Here is a 25,711-nt window from a genome sequence, read left to right as displayed (position 1 = left end):
GTCGGTGACGTAAAAGGCGGATTTAATGCGACTTGACCGTTCAAACAGCAGTCGCTTTCTAAAACATCGGATATGTATCGGATTCAGTACCACATACGAAAGTGACCCAGATCGGATTTGAAAATATCGGATTTGCGCCGTTCACACTGTCATAGCATGATCGGATATGGGTCGCATAGGGTCAAAAAAATCGGATTTGATGCGCTTTCGCCTGCAGTGTGAACGTAGCCTATGTTTCCTTATTAATAGCTTATTAACACAAATAACTGTAAAAATGGTGTTGATTAATTTTCCATTGTCTAGTTGTTGGTTAATTGTATGTTTTTGCAGCCTTTAATTGTGATACATGATGAATATCTAAATTCAGCATGCTGCAATACACTTCGAGTCTGGGAAGGCTTTGGCTAGCTAGAAACATAACTTCACAAAGTTAATCCAACAAAACCCCCGCAGATGAGGGTTGCAGATGCCAACAGACTTAATAAACTAATCCGTAAGGCCAGCAATGTTGTGGGGATGGAGCTGGACTCCCTCAAGGTGGTGTCGGAGAGGCGGATGCTGTCCAAGATAAAGACAATGTTGGATAACACCTCCCACCCACTCCATGACATGTTGGTCAGTCACAGGAGCTCGTTCAGTGAGAGACTGAGATTACCGAAAAGCACCACTGAACGACACAGGAAATCATTCCTGCCTGTGGCCATCTCCCTGTACAATGCATCCACTTAACACACTGTTTGCTGCTACAACTACACATGTTTCTTTTCCAACTATTTATCTATGAGTGACTTATGTATGTATGTATGTATATATATGTATATATTGTACTATTCTTAGTTAGTGTATTGTCTGTCTTGTCTTAATGTTGGTTTAAAATGGAGCACTGTAACAAAAAATAATTTCCCCCAGGGATCAATAAAGTATTCTGATTCTGATTCTGATAATGTTGCTCAGTTGTTCCCAAGTAAAGCCAAAGATGAGCTCTGGTATTTCTTCACCATACTCAGTCAAAACCATGCAACTGCTTGGTCATCCTTCTTTGGGAAATCCACTGCTCTGATAGGCAGCAGCAAGAATCTGTAGGCAGGGACAGATATTTTGTTCTGAAAGCTTTGTGGATTGTGTTTGAAGACTTTTACGTGTTTGAGTGGGCTTCGACTGCATGCATGTAAACAGACTTTGAGGGCAGCAAAAGATGGCCTGATTTTCATGAATTTCAAACCCATCTGCTGCTGTCTGATTATTTAATTGGTTTACATGTATTAACAATGACCAGAGCAAGAAAAAGGAAGATTAGCGCACAACTATCTGGATGCAGGAAACACTTGAAATCCTGGAAAACTGGTTTTCCTGGCAGACAGTCATGTACCTGACTCAGATTGATATGAAAACCCCAGATGGAAACTAAGTATACATAGATATTGTAGTTTTACATCATAGAATATTCAATATGATTGTTTTTGTTTACATCAAATCATTATATGGTATCATTTTGAATGCCTTGATATTGATTAAATGGGCTATTCCACAATCCTTTAAGGTATCCCTGATATTTATCTGGTAAAAATACCGTCTTCCTTTTATCAGTATGTGTCTCTTCACATATTAGTATTCTTAGCCATCAGTTACCGGATAATTCCTGCTGTAGCGCTTCTCCCGTGGCTCTCATCCTAAATGACCTGATTAAATTTCAGGATGTGGGGGACAACAACCCCCGCCACCCTCACAAAAACCCCTCTGTGGGATTTCAATTTCATGCCATGAGAAAAAGGCAACCGAGGGTTCAGAGTTCATGTGAGGAAAGCATGAGAATATTTCCTGGCAGAAGACAGTCAGTCAGTGCAACAATGATGCAACACGCATGAATGCCACCGTTATTTTTGATCTTCTTCCCCCCCCACGTCCTCAATCTGTATCACCAGTGGAACATCTGACGCAGGCTTTCATCTTTTCACTGCATGTCTCAGCTTTTAAAAACCACACAAATCTTCCATTTATTTGACTTATTTATTTATTTTTATAGTCAAACTGAGCATATGACCCCCGCCCCCCTCTCCCTTGCCATCCCAAACACAATGCCATCTTTCAGGGGAAAATGGGTCAATCAGCAGTGAAACGAAGACGAGCTAATAATGCCCCACAACTTATTGTGAGTCACATTTTAAGTAAGAGGTTTTGAATGCAAAAAAAAAAAAAAAAAAAAAGCGATGAGGGCTGCGTTTCCTTCCTGAATATGTTACTCATAAATGATGTGCAGCAGTGAATCCCCATGCCAGCGACTTGCTCTCATATTAATGCTCCGCATGGAAACCCCCCACTCCTCAACCCAACATCCCCGCTTCTTCCTCCCTCCACCCCTTCCCGAGCAGATATCAGTGGAAGACAGAACTCTGCAGCACGGCAGCCGGATCAGACGCTCCTCACCCACCTCTCTGCGTAGCCATGGCAACCCACACATAGACCGGCATGATTACACGTGCCCTTTCAAACAAGAACTCGTACAGTGTTGAAATTCGATGTATGTGCACAGAAAGAACATCAGCCGGGGATCCAAACTAACACCTCGGAGGGTTCACGTCCTGCCGCTCAAAGGTCGCGACAGTTGTGCCGGCGAGACGATCTCTAACAGCGGAGGGTGGGATGATAAACGAGCAATAATTCCTTTTCGTGGCAGGGAGCCACACGAGGCAGCTGCGTGTGTTTTCTAAGAGTGAATAACAACAGATTAAAGTTGGCTGAAGCAGTACTATCGGGAGAGCGGTGCTTAAGAACAGAAAAAAGAAATGTTTCTATTTTAAGGCTCCCAAAAGAGAACAAATGTAATATGTTAGCAGAACAGGCAAATATCACATGCTCGGATGCTTGTGATTCCCAGTCTCCTTGCGGTATCGGCGCCTCTTTCTAATTGTCTCCCCAGCCAGGTTGCAAACACTTTTCTCTGGTGACATGCAAGATAAAAATCAGAGAGCTGCTATTTATCTGGAAGCTCTCTCCAATGAATCCCCTCATTCACAAAGACTGAGCTTGCTGTAACAGGGGATGGAGAGATTGCCATGGTCACCATCTCCTCATTGACCGCAACAGATGCACACTATACAAGTCCCCCCCCCGCCAAAAAAAAAAAAAAGCTACTAGAGTAACAACACAGTTAATTTAAAGAGATTTGGCTTGTACTCATGCATGACTCATATCAGGAAGAGGAGAGTGACAGTAATGGGTTTAGAAAACTCATTGACATGGTGTAAAAGGTAGGGGAGAGTTGGATGTGTTGCTCTGTGCATCATAGATGCTGCCCCATTCCCCCGAATGCTCTAACAGCCAATCAAATCCCATTTGTATTCGCATTCAGCCAATGACAGCTCATCAAAAAAACGCTGGTGCCAAATCATCCCCTGTGCGCAAATCATTCAACCACTACCTCTGTCAGTTCTCCCCCCTAAAGCGCCGGGAGGCTGGGGGAAGCAGACCGTGTCCCCACCGCAGCTCCGAATTTAACAGGATTTAGCACAGTGCTCCCAGACTAGACCGTCTTCCTCTCTCTTAGCACTGCCTCCCTTTACGCTCCACGTGTCATGTTTATAAATACAGAACATGAAACGTGCGTTATGCGCGCAGATAATACGCATGTTGAATTTCAGTGGTGTCGACCCGTCCCGCTGTGCAGACACAAAAGATTTCAGAGACTCCCTTTGCATAAATACATTGAGCTTGGAGTGGAAATCTAGGCTGATTGCTTTCTATCCCAGTTAGTATTTCTGCACAACAACCATCAGAGAAAATATGCTGATGTATTTAAAGTCATCGATAAAACAACAAGCAGAAGGTTTTCAGTAATGCAGTTTAGACACAAATGAGCTATAATATAAAACAGGTAAATATGAATACACCTGTTATTCCCGGCTATAGTGCTGCAGTCAACTGCGACTAACAGTTATTTCCATTACTGACAGATGAGCTACTTCTGTGCAATCGGTCAAACAGTGACAATTATTGATTAGTTTCCCAAACTAGAGAATAACTCATCATTAAATTGTCTTTACCTTTGACCCATTTTTTTTTTTACCAAATTCACAAACTAAGAGGCTAGAGCTACTGCAGGTCTGGCATATGTGCTTAAAATGTGCCTGTAATGATTATTCAAATATTAAAATAGATTCAGATTCGTTCCCTTTTGGTCTGTATGGCTAATCTGTCATCTGAAATTGGCAGCACTGGTATAGGCTTTAGGGCTTCCTCGTATCTGACTCCGCATGATTAAATTACCATAATTGTTTTAAAGAGATAGAGCAAATGTATATAAGCCATTAGGGTGGAGATTCTTGGTACCAGAAGTTTTATGGTTTCCATTTTTAGTCCTCTTATAGTCCATTTGCACTGACCAAACACACAGCAGGCTTTGGTTGGATGCAGCTGAACAACGCTCTCTGTGTAGAGAGCAAAGCCGTCTTGAAATCAGCTTTTAAAATGTAGCTTTTTATTTGATTTATTTAGCATATTTAAAACTTATCAGCATACATAACAAACGAGCAGCTCGTGGAAAAAGATATTCAACTGATGCACTAAGAAACCCCAAACTGAAACTACCATGACTGTCATTTTTTATTAATGGGTAAACATTTAAGAAAACGTATGCGTCACGCCACAGCTTCATAACGTGAGTACAACACCACGACTAATGGACGGCTTTGTGCAATTAATTAGCTGTATTGTACACTAATGACAGTGGATTGAATGTCAGATTTAATAAGTACGCTGATCGGTACGTGCTGCATTTGCCAATCCCATTGCTTCCTTTTTATTAAGATCAATGTTCAGAATGGAGCTATTTATGCACCCCTGGTACTCGACTCTCCATATGCATCTGGGCGTCGCTCCACAGGTGTGTACTTGTCCTCACTGCCGGTCAGTCAGTCACTGAACAACCATACATAAGCTGTTTAAGACTGAGCTGAAAGAAGCCCTTTATCGTGCTTCTGCTCATTAAGTCAGGACCTCATTGCCATTCAGCGGACAACAAGGCACACTAGAGCTCCTCTAATTGCTTCTCATCACAATGAATGGGTGACAGCATATGGGGAGAAAAGTGGAGAGTGGCCGGATGATGCTAAGCCCTCTGGACTGGTGTGAGAGTAGGCTTGTTCTAATGAAGGTTCTCTCTTTTGTGACACAGCCCTCTTTTAGCCCGGGTGGCCCCTGCTTCCCCGGTTTCCTCTGAACACTTTCAGTTAAGAGGATGAGAGAGAGAGAGAAATCACATCCAGCAACAGAAAATAGGTTAAATATAGATGTCTGCGTTCATAGTTAGCATAAAAAAATCTACTCAGTGAAACATTCTTGATTAATTTTTTATCATTTCACACTAAAAGGATGCCTAAAAAGGAGTGGAGATGGATCCAGCATCCTTATTTAGTTATGTAAACTTTAAATATGTCAGACTGACAGGCTCTCAGACAGCGTCGTGATAATCAGGCAGCAGCATCTTCTGCAGGATACCGGTAATGGCTACAGAGCCTTGCCACTCTTCTTCTGTTGTGCTACATCTTCTTCTTTGCTCCTCCCCTAAAAACACATGTACACATGCATACACTTGCAAACACAAGCACAAATCATGAGACAAGCTAGTGCAACCACAAATGACCGCAAAACAAGGATCTCACACTGTGCTGAAACAAGGGCACATAAATCAGGTAATTTCATTTTATTATTCCTATTTATTGATTCATTTTTATCCCCCTGTGGCTTCATGTGGGGAAATGAGTTTCACTGGGGGAGGGAGGGAGTAGGCTTCCACCCTAAGACAATGGTAGGAGAAGCGCCGAACACCAGTGGGGTGTTCATTAACATGTTTACTTTCATCCACTGATTTGTAATCTAAACTGATGGCTCAAACTCTGATGCATCAACACCCCCGAGATTCACCGACAACACGCCGTGTTTTGCACCACGTTCTCATTTTCTGCTATTGTACAAAAGCTCGGGGCTTTGAAAAGTCGAAAAGAAGGGCGATAGAGTGAGTATGAAGTAAAAAAAAGTAACATAAATCAGCTCAAACCTCAAGAGGACGCAGTGTTGGGCAACAATAGCAATAAACTTAATTTTTATAGCATTTTTCCAAACCAGAATGACAAGGTCCTTAAATTAAATCTGCAAAAATGCCAGCATTAAACCATTTCAAAATATATAAAGAGAGGAAAAGAAAAGAGAATTATAAGGCTATGGTTATAATGTTATACAGCTTGTCAATGCAGGTGGGTTTTTGAAAGTTGTTTAAAACAGGGAACTGATTAAGCTGATCTAAAGGTAAGAAGAAGTTTATTCCATGGCAAGGTTGCCATCTGCTTTACGCCTTGAGTGTGAAATCTGTAACAGCAACTGATTCCCTGATCTGTGGATCTCGGTGCAATGTTGGATAAGGTGTTCAGTTACATTATCATAGAATTGGTTTGACCTTGACAGTAAATCTACATTCACTGGCTACTTTATTAGGTACACTTGTCCAACTGCTCAGTCAAGCAAATATCTAGTCAGCCAATCACATGGCTGCAGTTCAATGCATTTGGGTATGTAAACATGGTGAAGGCGGCTTACTGAAGTTCAAACCGAGCATCAGAATGGAGATGAAAGGCGAACGTGAATGTGGCATGGTTAACGGTGCCAGACAGGCTGGTCTGAGTTTTTCAGAAACTGCTGATCTGCTGGGATTCTCCCACACAACCATCTGGCTGTGTGGGAGTGGTCCAAAAAAACAGAAACTATCCAGTGAGCAGCAGTTCTCTAGGTGGAAATGCCTTATTGATGTCAGAGGTCAAGGGGAAAATGCCAAGACTGCTTTGAGCTGATAGGAAGGCAACAGTAACTCAAATAACCAAGTGTTACAACCAAGGTATGCAGAAGAGCACACCGATCTGGTACAGCAGCAGAAGACCACACGAGATGCTACTCATTTCAGCAAAGAACAGAAAACTGAGTCTATAATGCAAAATTGGACAATAGAAGAAAAGAAAAACTTACATTTCTGCTGTGACCTTCAAGTGGAAGGATCAGAATTTGTAGTAATGGATCTATCCAGATCACAAAGACCAAATCACCCTAAACTGGTTTCTTGAATATGAAAGCATCCAAGTAAACCCATCTGGGATGTAGTGGAACAAGAGATTCTCATCATGGATGTGTAGCCAAAAACACTGCAGCGATTATGTGATGCTATCATGTCAATATGGGCCAGAATCTGTTAAGGATGTAATGTGTAAAAATACCAAGACTGAACTAGACTTCTAGCATGCCTATTGAAATTGCTCAGATAACGCACAGCTTACTGGCAAATTAGCAAATAACACCAACATAGTGTAGTAACTGTTCCAATACTCACAGATTAAGTGAATACTTTGAAGCTGAGGTGACTGAGTGGAATTCAGGTGATCGTAATATAAGAAGTATTCATCCACTGGGGAATAAGAACAACATGTCTATTCAGCAGTTTTGCGTGATGCTTAGCTTGAATAAGAAGCACGCCGTGGTTTAATCTAAACCTGTATGTACTGTTGATGTTATTAGTTATTAGGAAAGAAAAAGTATTGCAGTAAAAACCGCATATGGAAAGCGAATTAAAATGCATAGAGATTAAGAGGTTTGTATTTAATTAATTCAGGATTTGCCTCAGCAGGTAGACTTTTAACAGGGGCTGTGGCTGTAATGGACAAAGTGAAGTGAAGGCAGGAGAGGACAGACTGCAGTCCTCAGTGGCTCATTATAGTGAGAGAGGAAGACCAGCAGTAGGAGTGCAATATGATAGAAAGAGAGAGAGAGATGGTATGTGTCTGAATTTCTAATGTTTTGCTAAATCAGAATCAGATTAGATGTATTCCATATAAGGTTGTACCTGATGCTATTCTAGCAGAAAGGTTTGGCCCGATGGATTTGAACTCCTTCATTCATTCACAGGAATGAACATAACTCTCCTCCACTCTGCCTTCATCATCCCTTCCCCCACATGCCAACTGCTAAATGCATGCTGCAATAACACTCTTCACGGACAAAATCTGCAGAGCTTCCACCAGCCATCAGCAAACATAAGCATCAAAACATCAGTACACACGGTGTCGGCGTATGTTAGCCCGAGGAACGCAAGGCCAGACGGCAGTCTGTTCTCCTGCCCCACTGAATCTAAACCAAAACGACTTTATCTTCAATCTTCTGCTTTTTTTGGAATTAAACAAAAACGATGGACTAGATTTTAGTCATGTTTCAGGAGGCCAGTCTACCGCTGTCCAGGTTTTTGCAGCCAGACTTTATCAGCATCAACACAAGTGTTCACAGCCAGAGTGCTAACTAGGCCACAGCATGGTATGCGACCCATGAGAAGGCTCTGTGGCCCCTTTTTGTTTCTCAACCATCTGATACTCTGCCCGCTGAGGTGGAAACTTACCCCTCTCAAACAGAGGAACGGGAACTGAAGCCTTCAGTATCAGTAACAGGGTGAGGTTAGACATTTTATGTTTTCTTAAAGAGACGCCCCCCCCAAAGAAATTCCTGCCTTGAATCACTTTGACAATAAAATCATCTGAGATGAGTTGCCTCTTCCTGAACAATGCTGCATGTTCCTGTTGTGAAATAAAAGACTGGATAATTGCTTGACAGATGTGTTTTGTAGACCATGCAGCTATCTCACTTCACTGCTGCGGGGAAGAGATTAACATCAGCACAGTGTGTACAAAGTTGACATATGTCTTCTGTATCTCAGGGATAGTTGGGTTGCGACTTGGTGAAACAAATTGTAATTACTGCTGAAAGAAAGCAACTCGCTTCAGGCAACTAAATGTGCTTTAAAATTGCTTTACCTCAACTCCAGTAAAAACTCCTTTCTAAGGTTTTAAAGGTCTCCCTCATGCTGCTAAATCTGGTTCTGACTCATTGGGCCGTGGACTTGGAGCCTTTGGTGTCCTGTGAGGACGTGGGCAGCTGGTGCTTTGAGTCCTGTGGAGTGTGGAATGGGGACTCTGTGAACTGGGCTCGTTCAAGTGGATGCTTGACCTGATTGGGATGTAGGGAGTTTGGAGGCCGGATGAAGTGAGCTTTCGGTTCTTTGTCACAATTCTCGAGTAATTCGTGAACCAATTTTGCTGTGGGGTGGAGTAAACTGTCCTGCTGTGGGAGACTGCTGCCATCAGGGAGTGCCACTGGTAAGAGGAGCTGCATAAGAACCATTAGAAATGCGATAGATGTCAAAATAATACCCATGTGAACCCCAATCACCCAAGATTTCCCAGTTAAACATTGCAATGTAATGAGATAAATAATATTATTAAATTCCAATGATTTTAATGTTGTGACTGATCAGTGTATACACTGCTTGGCAATTCGAAAATAATAAAGTAACCTTTTGTTTTTAGAAGCTCAACATACTCACTGAACTATATGTACATAGTAAATAAATAGATGTGTGTGTATGTATATGTGTCTATACATATAATAGATCTTTCCACCCTGAATGCAAGCCAGTGACTGAGATAAATATCTTCTCTGTTGATACCTCTGGGCAAAAAACAACATTCAGGCCACAGAGCTTTTTATCTCAAGTACTGACTTGTGACAAAGGATATAATGTGTGTTAAATTGAGCATGAATAAAGCTTTCTGTTAGCGAGAGCCTTTTGTTACCCTCCCCTGATTCGCAGCCTCAGCTTGTTTCAGGCCAGCTTGGCGAGAAAACGTTGCAAACTCACCATCACAACCGCTCAGCTACATAATGAAGGACATTTTAGGGCCTTGCAAAAAGGGTCACTTACATATATTTCTTGTAGTGCACAGTATTTAGTCGTTTAATGTTCTTTTTCACCACCGAAGATCCAAAGTGTCAGCGTGTGTACTCCTTGGCGGTTAGAGTAGTGTTAAACACAGCTTTGGGACACTGAAACGTCATAAAAAATGTATTAAACTCTGAGGTTGAGATCACCTTTGTAAGCGGAGTTTCCCATTGCAGGTTTTCCACAGATTGCAAGCCCTGAAGCGGACTAAAAAAAAAAATCCCTTCCACTCCTGCTCTAGACTCATATCAAATTTAAGCATCACCGGCTGGATGATATTGCAGTTGACAAACTAGCGTGAGAAAAACTAGTACAAAAAAAAAAAGTAGACATAAACAAGTGTGCAATTAAACAGGATTTCACTGGGAGAACCTAGTGAGCGTTAAGTATTAGAAGAACATATGACACCTCTAGAAAGATTAAGAGTCATGCACTGCCTAAGGAACTGCATTTACCCACACTGCCTTGGGAAACAGCCAAAAGGACACAGCCACCCTGCAATGCACACGCACTAACTGTCAGTAAAGCTCAGCAACTTCACTGCCGGGGTCAATTCATACACATTAAACAGGTCCTGTGTGGCTGCTGCTGTATCTGTTTCCCTCCATCACTACTTTTCACTATCTACTCATCTCGCTCCACTGTTTTGGGAGGAAACGCTTCTGGTCGCAGAATGTAGCTCGTTGTTCTACTCTATCCTCAGACTAATACCAGTATTTTCTCTTTCTCCTCTACACAATGAACATATGTTTTTACTTTTTTTTTTTTTTTTTGCATTTTAAGCATTGTGACCAGATAGTAGAAGGCACTTAGCAATTAGTGTCTAATTTTAGCACATCCGCCTTCGCATACTGTGTCCAAATTTAGAGCCATGTGATGAGAACGTTAATCCTCTAAATCCTAAAGTCAAGAATGGAATTCGAATGGGAGCTCAAACAAGACAAATAAGATATATTCTTGTCTCTCTCGTCTGTACCTATCTGCTTTCATTAAATTATCTAAGATAACACCAGTGTTTGGAAAGCTTTAAGAACAGGGATGCTTTGCTCTGCTTCTCTCTCTTGGTCTCGTTCAGTCGTGCAACATCATAGCATGGGCATGAACTCTCCATGAGTGAGCTGTAGAATCGTGCATCCTTTCCTTGTCATCCAAGGGCGGCATAAAATATTTCCAAGGACCACCTCTGGCCCGTGAGCTGCGTTTTGAGAACCCTGGCAGCAGAAGAATAATTGTGGTGTAGTAATAGCGACAGCTGTAGAGCAGATTTGAAACACTTTGGGAGATTAGGAAAGAGTGAGCAGAAATTGAATAACCCACAATAAACTGGAGGAACCCTGACATTACTAAGATCCATCCAGTTTCATTCAACATGCAGTTACCATGCCAACCTGTTACCAGACTGCAGCTGGAATCGGGGAAATGCTTCTTGGCCACGGTGCGATAATGAAAAGTCCTGTTCAACAACAAGAAAAACGATAATGACTCACCGAGATGTCGAAAAGCTCCTCTGTGTCATCCAGCATACGGACCCTGACGGTGACGTGTCGTCCGGGGGGCATGGCCGGAGGTCTGTGCCCGGGATCTAACGTACTGATGCCAAGGGTCTCCGGAGCTCCGAGGCGCTGCCCTGCGCCAGAGGAGATTGTGTCTGGGTCTGGCTCTGCCATGGTGTGCTGCACTGCTCACTGCTCAGCCTGCATCAAGGGCAAGACAGAAGTCAAGCACAGAAAAACATATTCAACCTAAAGGGTAAAAATCTGAAACTCCCGTCTCACAGCGTCAGCGATGTATGTGCAGTACAGCCCAATGTCTGCATCGGCTCCCAGAGGACGGGCTGCACGACCTTTCATGTCACACAAAACACAGTAATTGCAAATGCAGTATTTGCACTCGCTGCTAATGGCTGATAATTGTTGCCAGTGGGAGACCCAATTAATCTAAAAAAAGAGTGAGGCAAGTTCTTGATTTCAAAGCACAAATCAGGCAGCCCTAATTTGATTTAACAAATGAATCATGAGGCTAGAGTGTAAAAATCAAAGAGCCGGTAGAATGACAGTTGATTTGGGGAAGAAGTAGAATAAACCCAGAGTAATAGGAATTAACCGAAAACACTCCAGATGATGAAATAACTATATTGGATCGGTTATCAATAAACTGCAGGTTTAAAGTAGAGATAACAGATAACGTACATCGATTTCTTTCCACTTACCCAATTCAGCTGTCATTGGGCAAGCAGGGAAAGAGATGGGGTACACCTCGGACAAGTCACTAGCCAATCAGAGCTAACACAAAGACAGGCAACTGTTCACTCTCACATCCACCAATTAACATAACACGAATGCCTTTTGGCTGCGGGAAGAAGCCCATGATGGCAAAGGGAAAACATCCAATTCGTGCAACCAGGCTCTTTCCAATCCATAACTAATAGATGAATGGCTTCAACAGGCCACAGAAAGTAACTAACATGACAAATATAAATGATGGGTACCATCGCTACAAAGCATCCAGTGCTGGAGGTTTACATCCAAAACCAGAAAGAGCTGAGGTGCATCTGGAATGTGGGAAAATCTGCAGTATCACTCAGTCAATGACTCTCCCAGATGGCTGAATGTTTTGGACAAAGTCATGGATTCATTTCGGGTTGACACTTGATCAGGCCACTATCCCCCCCCCCCATTCCCCACCCCGCCACCATGTATCTACAGCCAGATCCCCTTAGGCCCTGCTGTCCTGCTTAATTCTCTCTTCATTACACATTCCAGCAGGCTGATGTCATCCCGAGACCTCACCGAGTGGTTCGTCAGAGCACCGAGGCCACTGGGCAGTTGTTCAGCCGCAGCAGAGGTGAACGACTGGTGCCAAGTTTAAGCTGAGAGCTGAATAAGGCATTTCAAAGGAGTGGATAATGTAATCCAGTAGAGTGTGTGGAGAATATAGCCCGAGGACAGTGGACACTGTAAATTCTGTGCGATGATGGTGTAGGGATCGATGGCTAGTAGGTCTGCTGACTGTAATTTTATTTTTTTAATTGATGATTGCTGACTGATTGAAAAATCAGTCGGCTGGGTGATAGAAAACTGTGACAAGCGACCAAAGATAAACAGATATTATTTACAAGAAAGAGAAAGGAAACAAGAAAACAGGAAAAAGGCAGTTTTACTTGAGGAATGACTGATTGAATAGGAAACCAATTCTCTGTCAAGTGATTGTTAAGGCTGTCAAGGCCATTCTGTCCAGATGTATTGTGGTAAAAGGCTAAAAAAGTAAAGGACACTTTGTAATGCAATTAATCAGGAAAGTTCATCTTTGAGTTCTCTGTTATAAGACTTTGGGGACCATGTTGTATCATTTTCACCTGCCTGTACACTGTCATCACAGCGCAGTGGGTGAGAGATGTTGCTGTATTCCAGTTAAAGTGCACGCTCCCTTGGGCTGATCAAAAACAGACCTAAAAGCTGCCACCGGGGCAGTCTGAATGGAAACGAGCATATTTTCCCCTAATCAAGCCCAGTTCTTTTTGACACTTGATCCGAGTGGCTGTCACCGCTCGGTGGCCCTGGCTCTTGATTATTGGCAAGCGTATTATGTCAACTCTGTAAATTCATGGCTTGCATGACCTGCACATGCACGCCACGTAACCGGACACTCTTCAAACAAGGCACCAGTGAAACAGAGGGCAGTGAAAGAGTAGACTCTGATTATTTCAGTCAGCACGTACCCTCCCCTGCACCAAGCATCATGAATCAACCAGTCATGACTCCGGGTCTGTGCGCCTCTCTGAATAGGTAACACAGGACCAAACAAACACAAAAACAGGCAGTAGTACAGATGGCCTTGTTCCCAGGGCTAGAAAGTGACACAAAGCGTACTCGTCCAGCATACAATGCCAAAAGGGACATTTGCAGACCCCTGAGTGTTTCTCAGGGTAAACCTCCCTGCCTTTGAACTTGTTTGCTTGAAATTCCACACAAGCCTGTAATGTTTAGCTGTGACTGCTGGCTTATTGAGAGTCCAGCGTTGTAACAGTGGCTCCTCTGTGCGCAGAGGCACGCAGGGGCCCCTAGATGAAGTCCACAACTGCACAGCTGGAATCCTTTAATGACAGCTGAATGGCCAGAGGCTGTCTACCTGAGAGAAGCTGCATAACAAAAAAACAGAGCTCAATTTCTTCTGTGTTTCGCAATCGACACTGATACATGGGTGTGGCTGGCATTGCCTGAAAGGCTTTAAGTTCTTACTGTACTGCTGGCAATGTGACATGTCCATTAAGTGAAAGGAATGACAACCAACAGGATACGTGTAACTAAGGGATATGCAAAAGAGTCTCAATGACTCGAATGCTACAGTCACTGTAGACTCAGCTCATGGAGTCTGAAGTGTGGTCACACCATAAATATAATGTAGGTTAATAGAGCAGGCTGCTGTAATCCTCGGGACATTATCAGCCAGTACAGTACATGTGACATTAACGCATTGCTCGGACCCACCTGGACAGCCTCTGGAAACTGCTAAATGCACACACCCCGGCACTGTTTGATCTTTGCAATCTTTTAAATGTCACAGAGCGTGCATGGATCGTCTCAGAGAAACGGAACCCCCAACGACTGCGGCGTCTGCACATACTGCTAAGGTATATCTGTGCAATGCAAGCCACACTGCAGGGACAGAAAGGACAGTCCCTAGCAACATAGAAGGATTTTTCACACGGAGTGATAGTTATTCCCCACCTTCGAAATCCAGCATCACGAAACAACACGGGAAAGATACTCCCAAGACTTAACCCTAATCTCCTCAAACAAGTTGAATCACTTCCCTTAAAGAGCACAGTGAGAGAGAGGACTCGGGCTGCACGATTCTTACCCCCGTGTCTCGAAATGCGGGCTTGTCCACACGAAAGTATTTCCCTGCTGAAGGGGAAGACTACATCCACGTCCGGAAAAATTGGGGGAAAATGAATCCCAGATGAGTTTTAGACACAGCTCGCAGCGATCAGGAGGCTTCCTGCGGTCGCCATGGCGGACGACTGAGTGAGTGAGCCGGGGAGAGACGGGATTACATTGAACCGAGCGACGGATCCACTCCTGCTGAATTCACTCAGACAATGAAGGAGGTGCAGCAGCACCTCCACCTTCCGAACAGCAGCTGCACACCGAGGAGCAACAGCACCACCCAGCGGCAGCTGCTGTAAAACAAAACAAAACACTGCATTCAAACTTTAGAAGTTAAGATAAGACTTACATTTACCAAGAGAGTGCGAAAACATCCTTAAATGTATTATTTTCTTCACAGTCGGTGATACGGGTAACCCACTGGCGTTGTACCACTATAGCTATAGCTACACTATGGTTACAATATGGTTATAGTGGCGCTATAGTGTAACTATTGCTTAAGTAACAAAAGTTGTACTATAGTGACATTATAGATAGTTACATCATGTAGTTACATTATTTTTATATAAAATAGTTGCACTATAGTTACACTGCAGTGGTCCTATAGTTACAGTAGTTACACTATAGTGGCGCAAACCACTTTGGTAAACCAAGGTCACGTTTGTGGAAACGTTAGAGGACCAGCAGGGAAGCTTTAGGGAGCAATCCCGGAAGTTACCTCGAAGGTTACTGCTTAATGGGTATGTGCTGGATTATATTTCCACTTTAAAGTTGTTGTGATTTCAAACTCACTGTTTTCTTCCTTATGTGTGTTATACAGTTGTTTATGTATTTGCCTCAGGCACCAGGAAAATTGAAAGGGTAAACAATCACAAGAATTTAAAAAAGAAGAAGAAAAAAGCAGTACTAAGCAATGTCAGCATGTATTGAAACAGGTACTCTTTTGTTAAATAAAAAGTGGAAGTGGTAATGTCCTACCCTCTGTTTCCTCCCGGTTGTGTGTACTGTGTGTGGTCTGCTCACTTACTATCTTATTTTTGGAAATAGAGAGTCACTGATCTAAGGACAGAGGTTGGTCGTGCAACAGCATCATATGCAACAGCATCCTCTAGAGTTTGCCAGAGACTCTTAGCTCAAGGACATTTCTGTAAGGCAATGTTCTCTTTTATCAAACTACTGTATTCTGCATCACCTATGTAAAAACCAAAACCCTGCAGTTTACCTGAGGTCCAGATAAGTTTGCCATAAAGTGAAATGCAGACGAAATACAAAAGGCCATAATCATGGACACATGTTTGGAAACCCCCCCCCATTAATCCTTCAGTGAATGCATAACAGTGTGTGTAAGGATGTAAACTGAAAATGAGTCAAAGGTGTAGTTGTGTCACCATCAAAAACAAAGAAAAAGATGCTAAGATATTAACTTGGCATCATGCTGATTTCCTTGTGTCCAAGTTCAGATTTTATTCAGTTTCTGTGATATCCAAGCAGAGATCTGCAATGCTAATGCATTTCTGAACTCTTCTACTACTTTGTTAAACTCATGGCATGTATTCAGAACAAATGTTATTTAAACCAGACAATATCAAAAAAGGCATTAGGCAGGTCTTTGGACAAACAGCCTCTGAGAGATGTCCAGTCCAGCGATCGCCAAGTGGTGTATTGCCTGGGATTGTTTAATTGTAGGGGGTTTTTGCTTTAATACTGTGGTGTCTTTACACTGCAATACTGTAACATGCTTTAAAGTGTGAATCTGCACTATAAAATCAAATCTAATCATGAGAGCAACTGACAAAAAAACTGATGATCAAGCCCACAATTTTTCAGGCAGAACAAAAACATCAGTTTTTGTGTCATAGCAATATAAGTGATGCCAGGTCTCTCTTGGAAATGAGATTTTTAATCTCAATGAGATTTTTTTTACCTGGATAAATAAAGGAATAATAAGCAGTGGTCTCATCTTTGTCATCCCTATAAAAACTGCTTGGCCTAACTACTGTAGTAAATGCTAGTGCACCCAGTAGTATCACTGATAAATTACTTGGCCAGTGGTCCCTGAAAGTGTCCAGCGATGATACTAACAAGCCAACTACCACTGACTTTGTGACTCTAATAATGACGGACAAGTCAGATTAAGAGAAACCTCTGGTTTAATCAGTCGGTTTATGAACAGTCGATTGCTCACATTATGTAATCATTGCCAACTGTTCACTGCCTTGTATGCCCTCCTTCCCTCTCTTTTTATGCAGAGTGGCCTGGGGCTTTGGCTTGGGCCCGGGCCTCCACATCGCCCACGCCTCTGTGTATGCTATTGGGTCCAGGGACAGAGATAAAAGGCAAGGACTGCGGTGAACGACCAAAACAGTTTTTTCTTCTCCTTGCCTCTTTTTCATGTCTGCTGCTCGCCCACCTTCTCATTGGCAGGAAAGGAAGTCTCCTACGCTTTAGCGGTGTGGGACTGAAGATGGAGAAATTACACTTGGTGTCTTGGCAGCTTCAGAGGCTCTCTGGAGGCACCGTGTTGGAACTGAGGCAAAGATTAACATTTCGGCAAGAGCGTGAAAACAAGCGAGAAAGAATAAACAGACCAGAGACAATGCTGCTTTGGATTAGTTATGTAAGCAATCAAGATTTGGGGCCATGTTCTTAGTGATCTCTTATCCAGTTATGCAATAGCAAATGAAATCATTAAGTCAACTTATAGTCACTGCTGGGTGGGGAAACACTGCACACAAAAGTTTTACATAATATCTATTCATTATATGACAATTTTTCATTCAGCCGACTTTACATTTGACTGGTTTCCCGGAATGCTAATAAAAAAAAAAAAACATATACTGGGAAAATGAAAACAAATATGTCACATCTAGGTTCAAATGGGGTCATGCACATATGTTGTTAGTAGCCCTTATATCAAGATCTTATGGATAAACTGGATCTACCAAATAAAAGTGATGTAACAATACGAGCCTCCCACCCACTGATAGACATAAATACCTGCATCATCCTCAACCAGCTGTACAAAAAATGTATGCATAAGCAGCTGCAGTAAAATAAATAATAAGTGCTTAATCAGAGCAGAAAAGTGCTATATAAGGATCACTTCATTACACATTTGCAGTTAGAAGAAGCCTGAACAAGGATGGCTTGTTTGGAAGCGTTGTCAGGAAAAACGTTCTTCTCTCTAAAAAGAAGTCTTCTGGAAAAATGTCCTTTGTACAGACAAGACCAAAGTGGAGATGTTTGGTCACGATGCACAGCATGATGTTTTCAAGAGAACAGAATGAAGGTGTTGCAGTGGCCCAGTTAAAGTCCAGACCTCAACCTGACCAAAATACCTTAAGAGAGCTGTGCATAAATGAATCCACTCAAGAGTGATCCAAAATACTTCCACAGCAATGTGGAAAGCAATCACTTCAAGTTATTGCTGCAACGGTGGTTCTACAATCATGGAGTACTTAGTTTTTCAAAGAACTGTGTGTACGTTTTATCACAGGACTGTGTGTACATATATCATTAAGATTTGTAAAGACAAGTGAAGAGATCATTCACAACAGGATAGAATGCTGTACAAATTGGCACTCTGATAAGACACGGTGTGAATTTACCATGTAAGTCTTAAATTAGTATCAAGTTAAAGCTTGTAGATACAACTTAAACTTTTGTGTTTGCAGGTAAGTCCTTTAAACAAAAGAACTCATAATGGCCTTCAGGAGGCATAGACAGGTCCACTCCTCTCTAATTATAAATGGGGAATGGGTGGAATCTGTCTTCAATATCAGGTTTCTGGGCGCCCACATCTCCGCTGACATCAACTGGATCCACACCATTAATGCCCTGGTAAAGAAGGCCCAGCAGTGTTCTGAGGAAGAATAACCTTGAAGCTGCTGCTGGCCTTCTGCTGCTCCTCAGTGGAGAGCGTGCTCTCCTAGTGCCTGGGTGTTTAGTACACAGGGGCCACTACTAAGAACAGGAGGGTAATTTAACACAGCCCCAAAAATCATTGGCTGCTGTCTGCCACCTCTGGAGGACATCGTCAGATCCTCATTAGAGGGTGAGGTGCAGGACACCCTGAGGCACTGCCCCTCTAGTCAGTGCCTTAGGGCAATCAGGTCCTACACCTCCAGGCTCACAAAAAACTTCTTCCCCTGGGCCATTCCCACTGTCAACAAACACTGTGCCTCCACCCTCACCCCTGCCCCCTCATCTCACCAATCTGATCCATGGTCTGCGTAACTCCCATCACTCAGACCACTCACACACGCACTCTGTTCTGACCAACTCTTCTTCTTTGCAATACTTCAAAGCACTTTGAAAGTTGATCTCCAATGTGTGCCTTTTTCTTGTTTTGTATATATCTCTCTTGATTGCATATATTTCTCCTGTTTGGTACTTATTCCTGCTGTGTACTATTTATTCTTTATTCCAGCACAGTTTGTGTGGAGCCCCACAAAGAAAGTAAAGTATGGGGTACAGAGTGGAATAATTTCATAATTAAACAGGGTAGGCTGACATGATGTAACCCAGGGCTCTATTCAAAATCTAAAACATTTTCACACAATATCTTTCCCTGAAGATGTATTTTGGTCTGTGTGCAGCATACTCCTGTCACCATTTCCCACCGACTTTAAATACCAGGTCATTAGAGCTACACTTTCACATTTCTCCAACTGCCAGTGTTCCACACACACACACACACACACACACACACACACACACACACACACACACACACACACACACACACACACACATTTCTGTGTCTAGAGTACTAACTACTGTTCAGCTGCTTAAAATAAACCTGCCTGTGCTGCTTGAAGCGTAGTAAATGTCCCAGTTGCTTTTATTTTATTTCATTTTTTGTTCTAAAAAAAGAGAAAAAATCCAAACAAACAATACTCTCTGTATCTGTGGATGCATATGTGACAGGGCTGTGCAGATTATATATGCAGCATGAAAATTACAACCACTTGATTCATGTAATTACAGCAGGAATCTTTGTAAATCAGCAACTTGTATGCTTTTTTTTTTTATCTAGAGTGCACATTTGCCTCCTGCAGCTCTCGTAAGGCATCATCGCTGTTTGGATGATATTTGAAATTGAGTGAATCCCTCATGAAATGTGTGTTTCAACAGCTGTGGTTGTTACTCTTTTAGGATTTTCCATGCTTTGTGAATTATATTCAAAGAAAAAGCAGTTATACCCTTTTGATCTCAATCAGAATCTGAATATTAAGATATTTTGGTGTTAAAAATCACATTTATATTAAGACATTTTAGATCTTTTCTGTACTGAAGAGACACATGGAGTTGTTACAGTTGATAAAGCAGAGGGAGGGAAATCTGTTTTGTTCAGAGAGTGACTATCCAAGACTTCCTCCTCTACACACAGCTCCTACTGTGTTCTCCACCTCTAGAAGAGAGGGAAACCAGCAGGAGGGAGCCTCTTCACATGCTCTATTTAAAGAAGAAACAAAAAGGGAAAAGACAGGTAACAGACAGATTTTAAAAAAAAAAATGCTTCTCCTACTGCCGTGAATGTGCAAAAGCATCAGGATTAAACAGATGTTATTACTGTTACAGTTCTACTTGAGTGAATTAAGATATAAATGATCCCCTCCACTGAAACACACAGGAGAGAGTCTGTCCCCGACATTAACCACAGGCCCATAAATTTGTTTTTGTCCAATTTACATACTATATTTGGCTGTGCTTATGCTGAGTGTGTGTTGATGCAAACTAGAAATACTCAAAATCCTTCAGCTGTTGTATAAATGAATGTAATTGATATTTAAATTTACTGAATATTGGAAAATTTCAGGAAAAAAGCAGAAAGTGTGCACGCGCAAATTACTTACATTTTTAACATTACCCACATCTTATTTGGTGGTAGTGAAACATTCACACACTTCCTAGCACTTAGTGTTCTTAATAGACTAATCTCTTGTGGTCATTACTCTTCTGAAGATGAAAAAGCACAATTAAGGACATTGGGAGTCATTCATAATGGCAGAAAATGTATGCCTAACAGACATACACAAAAACATGTGGAGCTCAAATAGAAGACCCCCCTTTGTTAAGACCACAATCTGTATTTTTTTCTGTTATTTACGTCTATAGAGAATCCCCTATGAGCATGCATATGGCGACAGAAAGGGGAGAAAAAACTCTTTGAAAAAGAGCTCCCGGCGAATAAAGCTTAGGAAGGACAGCCATCTGCTGTGACTGTTTGCTCTGTGGGAGAGTGACGAGAAAAAAACACAAACATATAGAATTAGATTAGAGTTAGATAAGATAATCATCCAGGGTAATTCCTCTACCTGCCAACTAGACTTCACTCAGAGGTGTCCCTGATCATTGGTCTACAAATCCTCACCATCTCCTGGTTCATGACCACAATATCTTATAATGCCTGGTTTCTCTCCTACTACCCAGTCAGGGCCTTTCTGTTGCAATAGTTGCACTGGGTAATTTGTGATTAGTTCCAAAGCTTTTGCAGACATCCCATCAGTCAGAAATGTATTTATCTGCATGAGAACAACATGAAAAATGCATCCAGTCTTAAACTTCCTCCTAGCTGTTTGGGATTAGTTTGACCTAGTAAGTATGAAAATGAAAAATCTGCGTAGACTCCAGCTTGTCGGCCGGGTGAACCACAGGTGCACCTGACTGAAGCATAGTCCTCATTTACAAACCCTAGCATTACGGCTAACAGGTGGATTTTTCCATTGCAGTGCGGCTAGCTAACAATGAAAAACCACTTAGTGCTAAAGAGAGCGTGAAAGTGGACAGTATGTCCTGTTTTTTATTTATTTTTTTAACCATAAAACTCACTGCTACAGCCATAGGCAGTACAAAAGTGACTCCCCTAGACTGCTTTTCAGTTTTAGTTTGCTTGTTTTACAGAGTTATCAGTTCTGTCACTTGTTAGCTAACATAAACTCATGAAGTCTGTTAGCTGCAACCAACCAACCACGTGACGTCACGTTCTATACTGGCACAAGGTGGTGCTAAACACACTCTAAAAAGTTTAAACACTTATTTCTTAAACCCAGCTTCACAGTCGTGTTAAATCCATTACAGTTTTTTTTAGAGGGATCCACAGTGTAGATTTGCCGTTATATGTACATGTGTTGTTTCATGTGCTGTTGTGATTTGATTAATATTATGGATTTTTATGTTTCTCCTTGCCTTTTTTCTTTTACTACTTTACTTTTACTTTTAGAATTCTTGATGCAAAATGTTTTAACCTGTTTTTCCCATATGTCCGTTTTAAAATGAGCTACATAAATACACTTGATTTGATTAATGGCTGATATTTAAAAGCCAGAATATGAACACATGTGCTCAGCACAGAAATGTTTCATTGTTTGAACAGATCATCCCCCACACACTCTCCTCTGTTGCAGCGGCAAATTAGACTGTGAAATTGACAGCTCATGTGTTGCCATCTGGTTGCCATGACACCTAGTTATTAGGCCCTCTGACAGTCCCAGCTCAGCCTATTTGTTCCTTCTTCCCCCTCCTGCACATCAACACTGTTTCCAGTATAAAAAGGCATGAAACACAGAGTGTAGGTTGATAACAGCTTCAGTGCTGGTGACTTCCAGCTGAGGCAGCAAGCAAGCAGCGTATAATCTTTCAGCATGTTCAGTCATGAGCAGATCCAGTGGTCTAAAATCCTAGAAAAACAAATAAACAAACAAACAAAAACAAAAAAAAAACCAGGCAGGCACGAGATGATACCTTAAACAGGACAGCACAGCATGCAGATCCACATCATGACAGAGCAATTCCCCTAAAGGCACTTTCACATCAGAGCCAATTGATCTAAACAATTGTTCTGTGCAGCAGAAGCATAAAAGCCTAATTTCCACACATTACAACCCCGGTCTGGACCACATTGAGACTTTAATGCTCCACTGATCAATGAGAGGATTAAAGCAATTTAAAGGCTCCTTTGTGTGGTGTGTGCATTGGAATCTCCTTCATCCTCAAAACCTCTGGGCTGGCAGACAGGGTGTTCCTTCTGCTCCTGAACTTAGCGTGGCCTGGAGTCAAAGAGGCTGAAGCAGCACCACGTGGCCTTTTTTTGCCATGTACTGCTGCTGTATCCCACACAGATATCCTGCTGCACCCTTGCGGGAGGTGGGGATGGCGTTGGTGGTGGAGTGACTCATTCAGCCCCCTCTTCTTCCTCTTGACATTTGACATACTGATGTAGAGGATCTCAGCTGGAACAAACACAGCGTGCTGTGTCACAGCTGCGATGTCTGTGCCTCTGAGCCCCTGGCTTACAGAGCTGAGAGCAGGTAACGATGAGTCAGCGCCTATTTAATTCATACACCTACACTGGGAAACTCGGGAGGGGGGGGGGTTGTTTTCAAGCTGATTTTATTTATATTTTCCACATCGTTTCCCGCTGAGAATTCAGCGTCCCACGACGCTGCCGCAAATTCCTTGAAAGTTATTCTAGCTCCAGCTCTGCAAGGAGTTGAGGGAAAGGGCAAAGGGAGTGCACAAAGATAATTTAAAAAACACAACACAGTTCATGAGGCAACACTGCACCACAGCTATTAGGCTGATACATGCGAGCCATTAGGTGATCCATTCTCATTAAAACTCTTTCACTGAACAATAAGGATATTGTACCTCATTTAACTAAATGTTTCCACAAACACAAAGGCTGCTGCTGAACAGGGATACTGCTTCCTAATGAACCCCACTGAGACCTATCATCTTCAGGTCCTTCAGCCCTCTGCCCACCGTCTCATCAGGGCGGATAAAGCACCTCAGAGATTGAGACTGTCCTTACATCAGGTGCCTGAAGGCGGATGCTGACAAGCGTCTCAGAGGACATGCTGACTCTCACTTCTCCAGCTCTATTAACTAGTGTTTCCCCCCACTGCCACTTCTACTCTGCATCAGTGATTTAGAACAATCTCAAAGACCCACTGAGGCAAACTAAGGGGGAAAAAAAAAGGAGTCAGCATTAAAAAAAAATCAATCTCCTCAAACCATATAACTTCAGATACAGCTTTTGGTGCATTGCCTTTGACACGAGGGATTACCTCATGTGTATCTGAACTCTTGGCAACTGAAATCTTAGTTACTCAAAGAACACTTGAACAAGTACCATTTGGTTTTAAGTTAATGCTTTATTGTGGCTGTAGATGTGGATGTGAACCTAAATGACTCTCAAGACAAAAATGACTGTCAAGTACTGGATGTACAGGAAAACCAGGCCTCTCACACAGTGTCAGCTGGGAGCCGGCAGAGGATCCAGCCTGCCCATGAACCTAAAAGAGGTTAAAAAAATGGCTGGATTAAATGTTAATATTTTGTAATAATTCATGATAAATTATAGTCTATTTCTTCCTCTCTCGGTGCCAATGCAATGCAGAGGGAAGTCATTCTTTTTTAATTTTTTTGGGGATTGAGGCGTTTTGACTCACTGTTGCTACAAAAAAAACTATTATCTGGAGAAAAAGAAATCCAATTAAGAACATGAACAAAGTAGTAGCACTCAGTTGTGTTCCACACAGATGCTGAAGAGTGCGTATGGCACAAAATTAAATAACAGAAAGATCAGTGCCTTCACAAACAGTAAGAACATGTACTGGCATATTCAGACCAGCCTGGACTGTAAAAAAAACCCCACCCTGACTGTCCCAGTGAATCCAGAAACCACACACATTGCATGAGTTCGATTCAAAATCACAGCAAATGATTTTGGATCCTTTTTGCAATCTGGTAAGAACAATGTGCTGCTGGACTAATGAGACGACGCTTTGCAATTATCTTTGAGTCCTGCAGGTGGGAGTCAACAGTTTCTCCTCCTGACAAGACTGGAGTAGAGATCCAACGAAACCCCGAACACAGATATTTTAATGCACCCAAACTCCACATATAAGAACACTGAATTGTTTGGATCTCTTACAGGTTGTTTTGGGTCATTTCACTTACCTTTGCTTTGGTGGTTTTTTATGTGGCTGTTTTTAAGGCGGTTTTTGTTTCCACAGATCAGCCTGAGCAACTCTACACCTCTCAATATGACTCAAAATGAGTCAAAATAAAGCTTTATCTACTCCTTATTGTATTAGTACAGAATAATGTGATTTTGGATATAGTCATCACCCCTGTCCCTTTGCTTTTAACCTTTATTAGGCCAGATAGCGTTGACAAGAAAGAAATGAAAGAGTGCAGGGGAATGACACGCAAGCCACGGCCAGACTCAGGCCCCAGCATTAGCCTTTGGCATATGGACTGCCTGCTTAACCAGATGACCTACAGTGACACACCAATCAACCAGTCAGCTTCTTAATCTGCTTCCCTACACATTCAAAGCTACGATTGGTCAAATTACCAGGGAGTCAGGCTGTATACGTGTAAAACATAGACAATAAATAAAATAATGAATATGAATTAAAAACAGTACAAAACTTTCAACAGGAAGACGCAGCTTTCAGACTTGAGGAAGTCTGAAAGCCTGATTGGACACAGGCAAAGCAAATGCAAGTTAATCTTCAGCAATAGTTTTCTCAGTACTGTGCTCGGCTAACACTGGTGAAGGAAAAATAGTAGTGCATGTGACAAATTTTCATCATGCCAGGCAAAGTTTTAAAACTGATGATGATATAAACAAATAAACAATGACACTGTATATCCAAATTGGATATCATATATACAATTAGAATAGTTGTCTCACAGCTGAACAGAAAACTACAAATTGTTGATTTGTAAAAAAAAGAAGAAGAAGAGATTAAAATATAAGCCACATTTTTCCTCCCATTCAGTTAATTTCACTGAAGCTCGCCAGTCGCACTGATAGTGTTGAACGCACTTTTATTGTTTAGGTGTCAAATGTAACAGTGTCACCATTCAGAGAGGGATAAAGAGTAAATGGCCACATAAAAAAATATAAAATCAACAATGAAAATGGTCACACGGGGAAAGTCTGCTTCCCGTGGCAACATAGATGTACAGTTGAGACAGTGTCCAGATCCAGACATGTATGTGT

The 25,711-nt window shown here is 42.1% G+C and overlaps 1 protein-coding gene across 3 annotated transcripts in view; it reads right to left on the bottom strand.

The window, feature by feature from the left end:
- LOC113007666 (FERM, ARHGEF and pleckstrin domain-containing protein 1) overlaps nt 1–15,180 on the bottom strand; it is a 59,436-nt gene extending 44,256 nt beyond the window's left edge. For 2 of the 3 annotated variants that reach the window (XM_026144457.1, XM_026144459.1), the window contains exons 1-2: nt 14,663–15,180; nt 11,290–11,496 (exon numbers count right to left, since the gene is read on the bottom strand). In XM_026144457.1, coding sequence (XP_026000242.1) covers nt 11,290–11,469 — 180 coding nt within the window. In that variant the 5' untranslated portion in view covers nt 11,470–11,496; nt 14,663–15,180. The remainder of the gene's footprint in view (nt 1–11,289; nt 11,497–14,662) is intronic. The other variant, XM_026144458.1, reaches the window with a different exon arrangement.
- Between the last annotated feature and the right edge of the window lie 10,531 nt (nt 15,181–25,711).

The sequence above is a fragment of the Astatotilapia calliptera genome, chromosome 16 (genome assembly GCF_900246225.1).
Source record: "Astatotilapia calliptera chromosome 16, fAstCal1.2, whole genome shotgun sequence".
Lineage (NCBI taxonomy): Eukaryota > Metazoa > Chordata > Actinopteri > Cichliformes > Cichlidae > Astatotilapia > Astatotilapia calliptera.
This window is presented reverse-complemented; position numbering and strand designations above follow the sequence as displayed.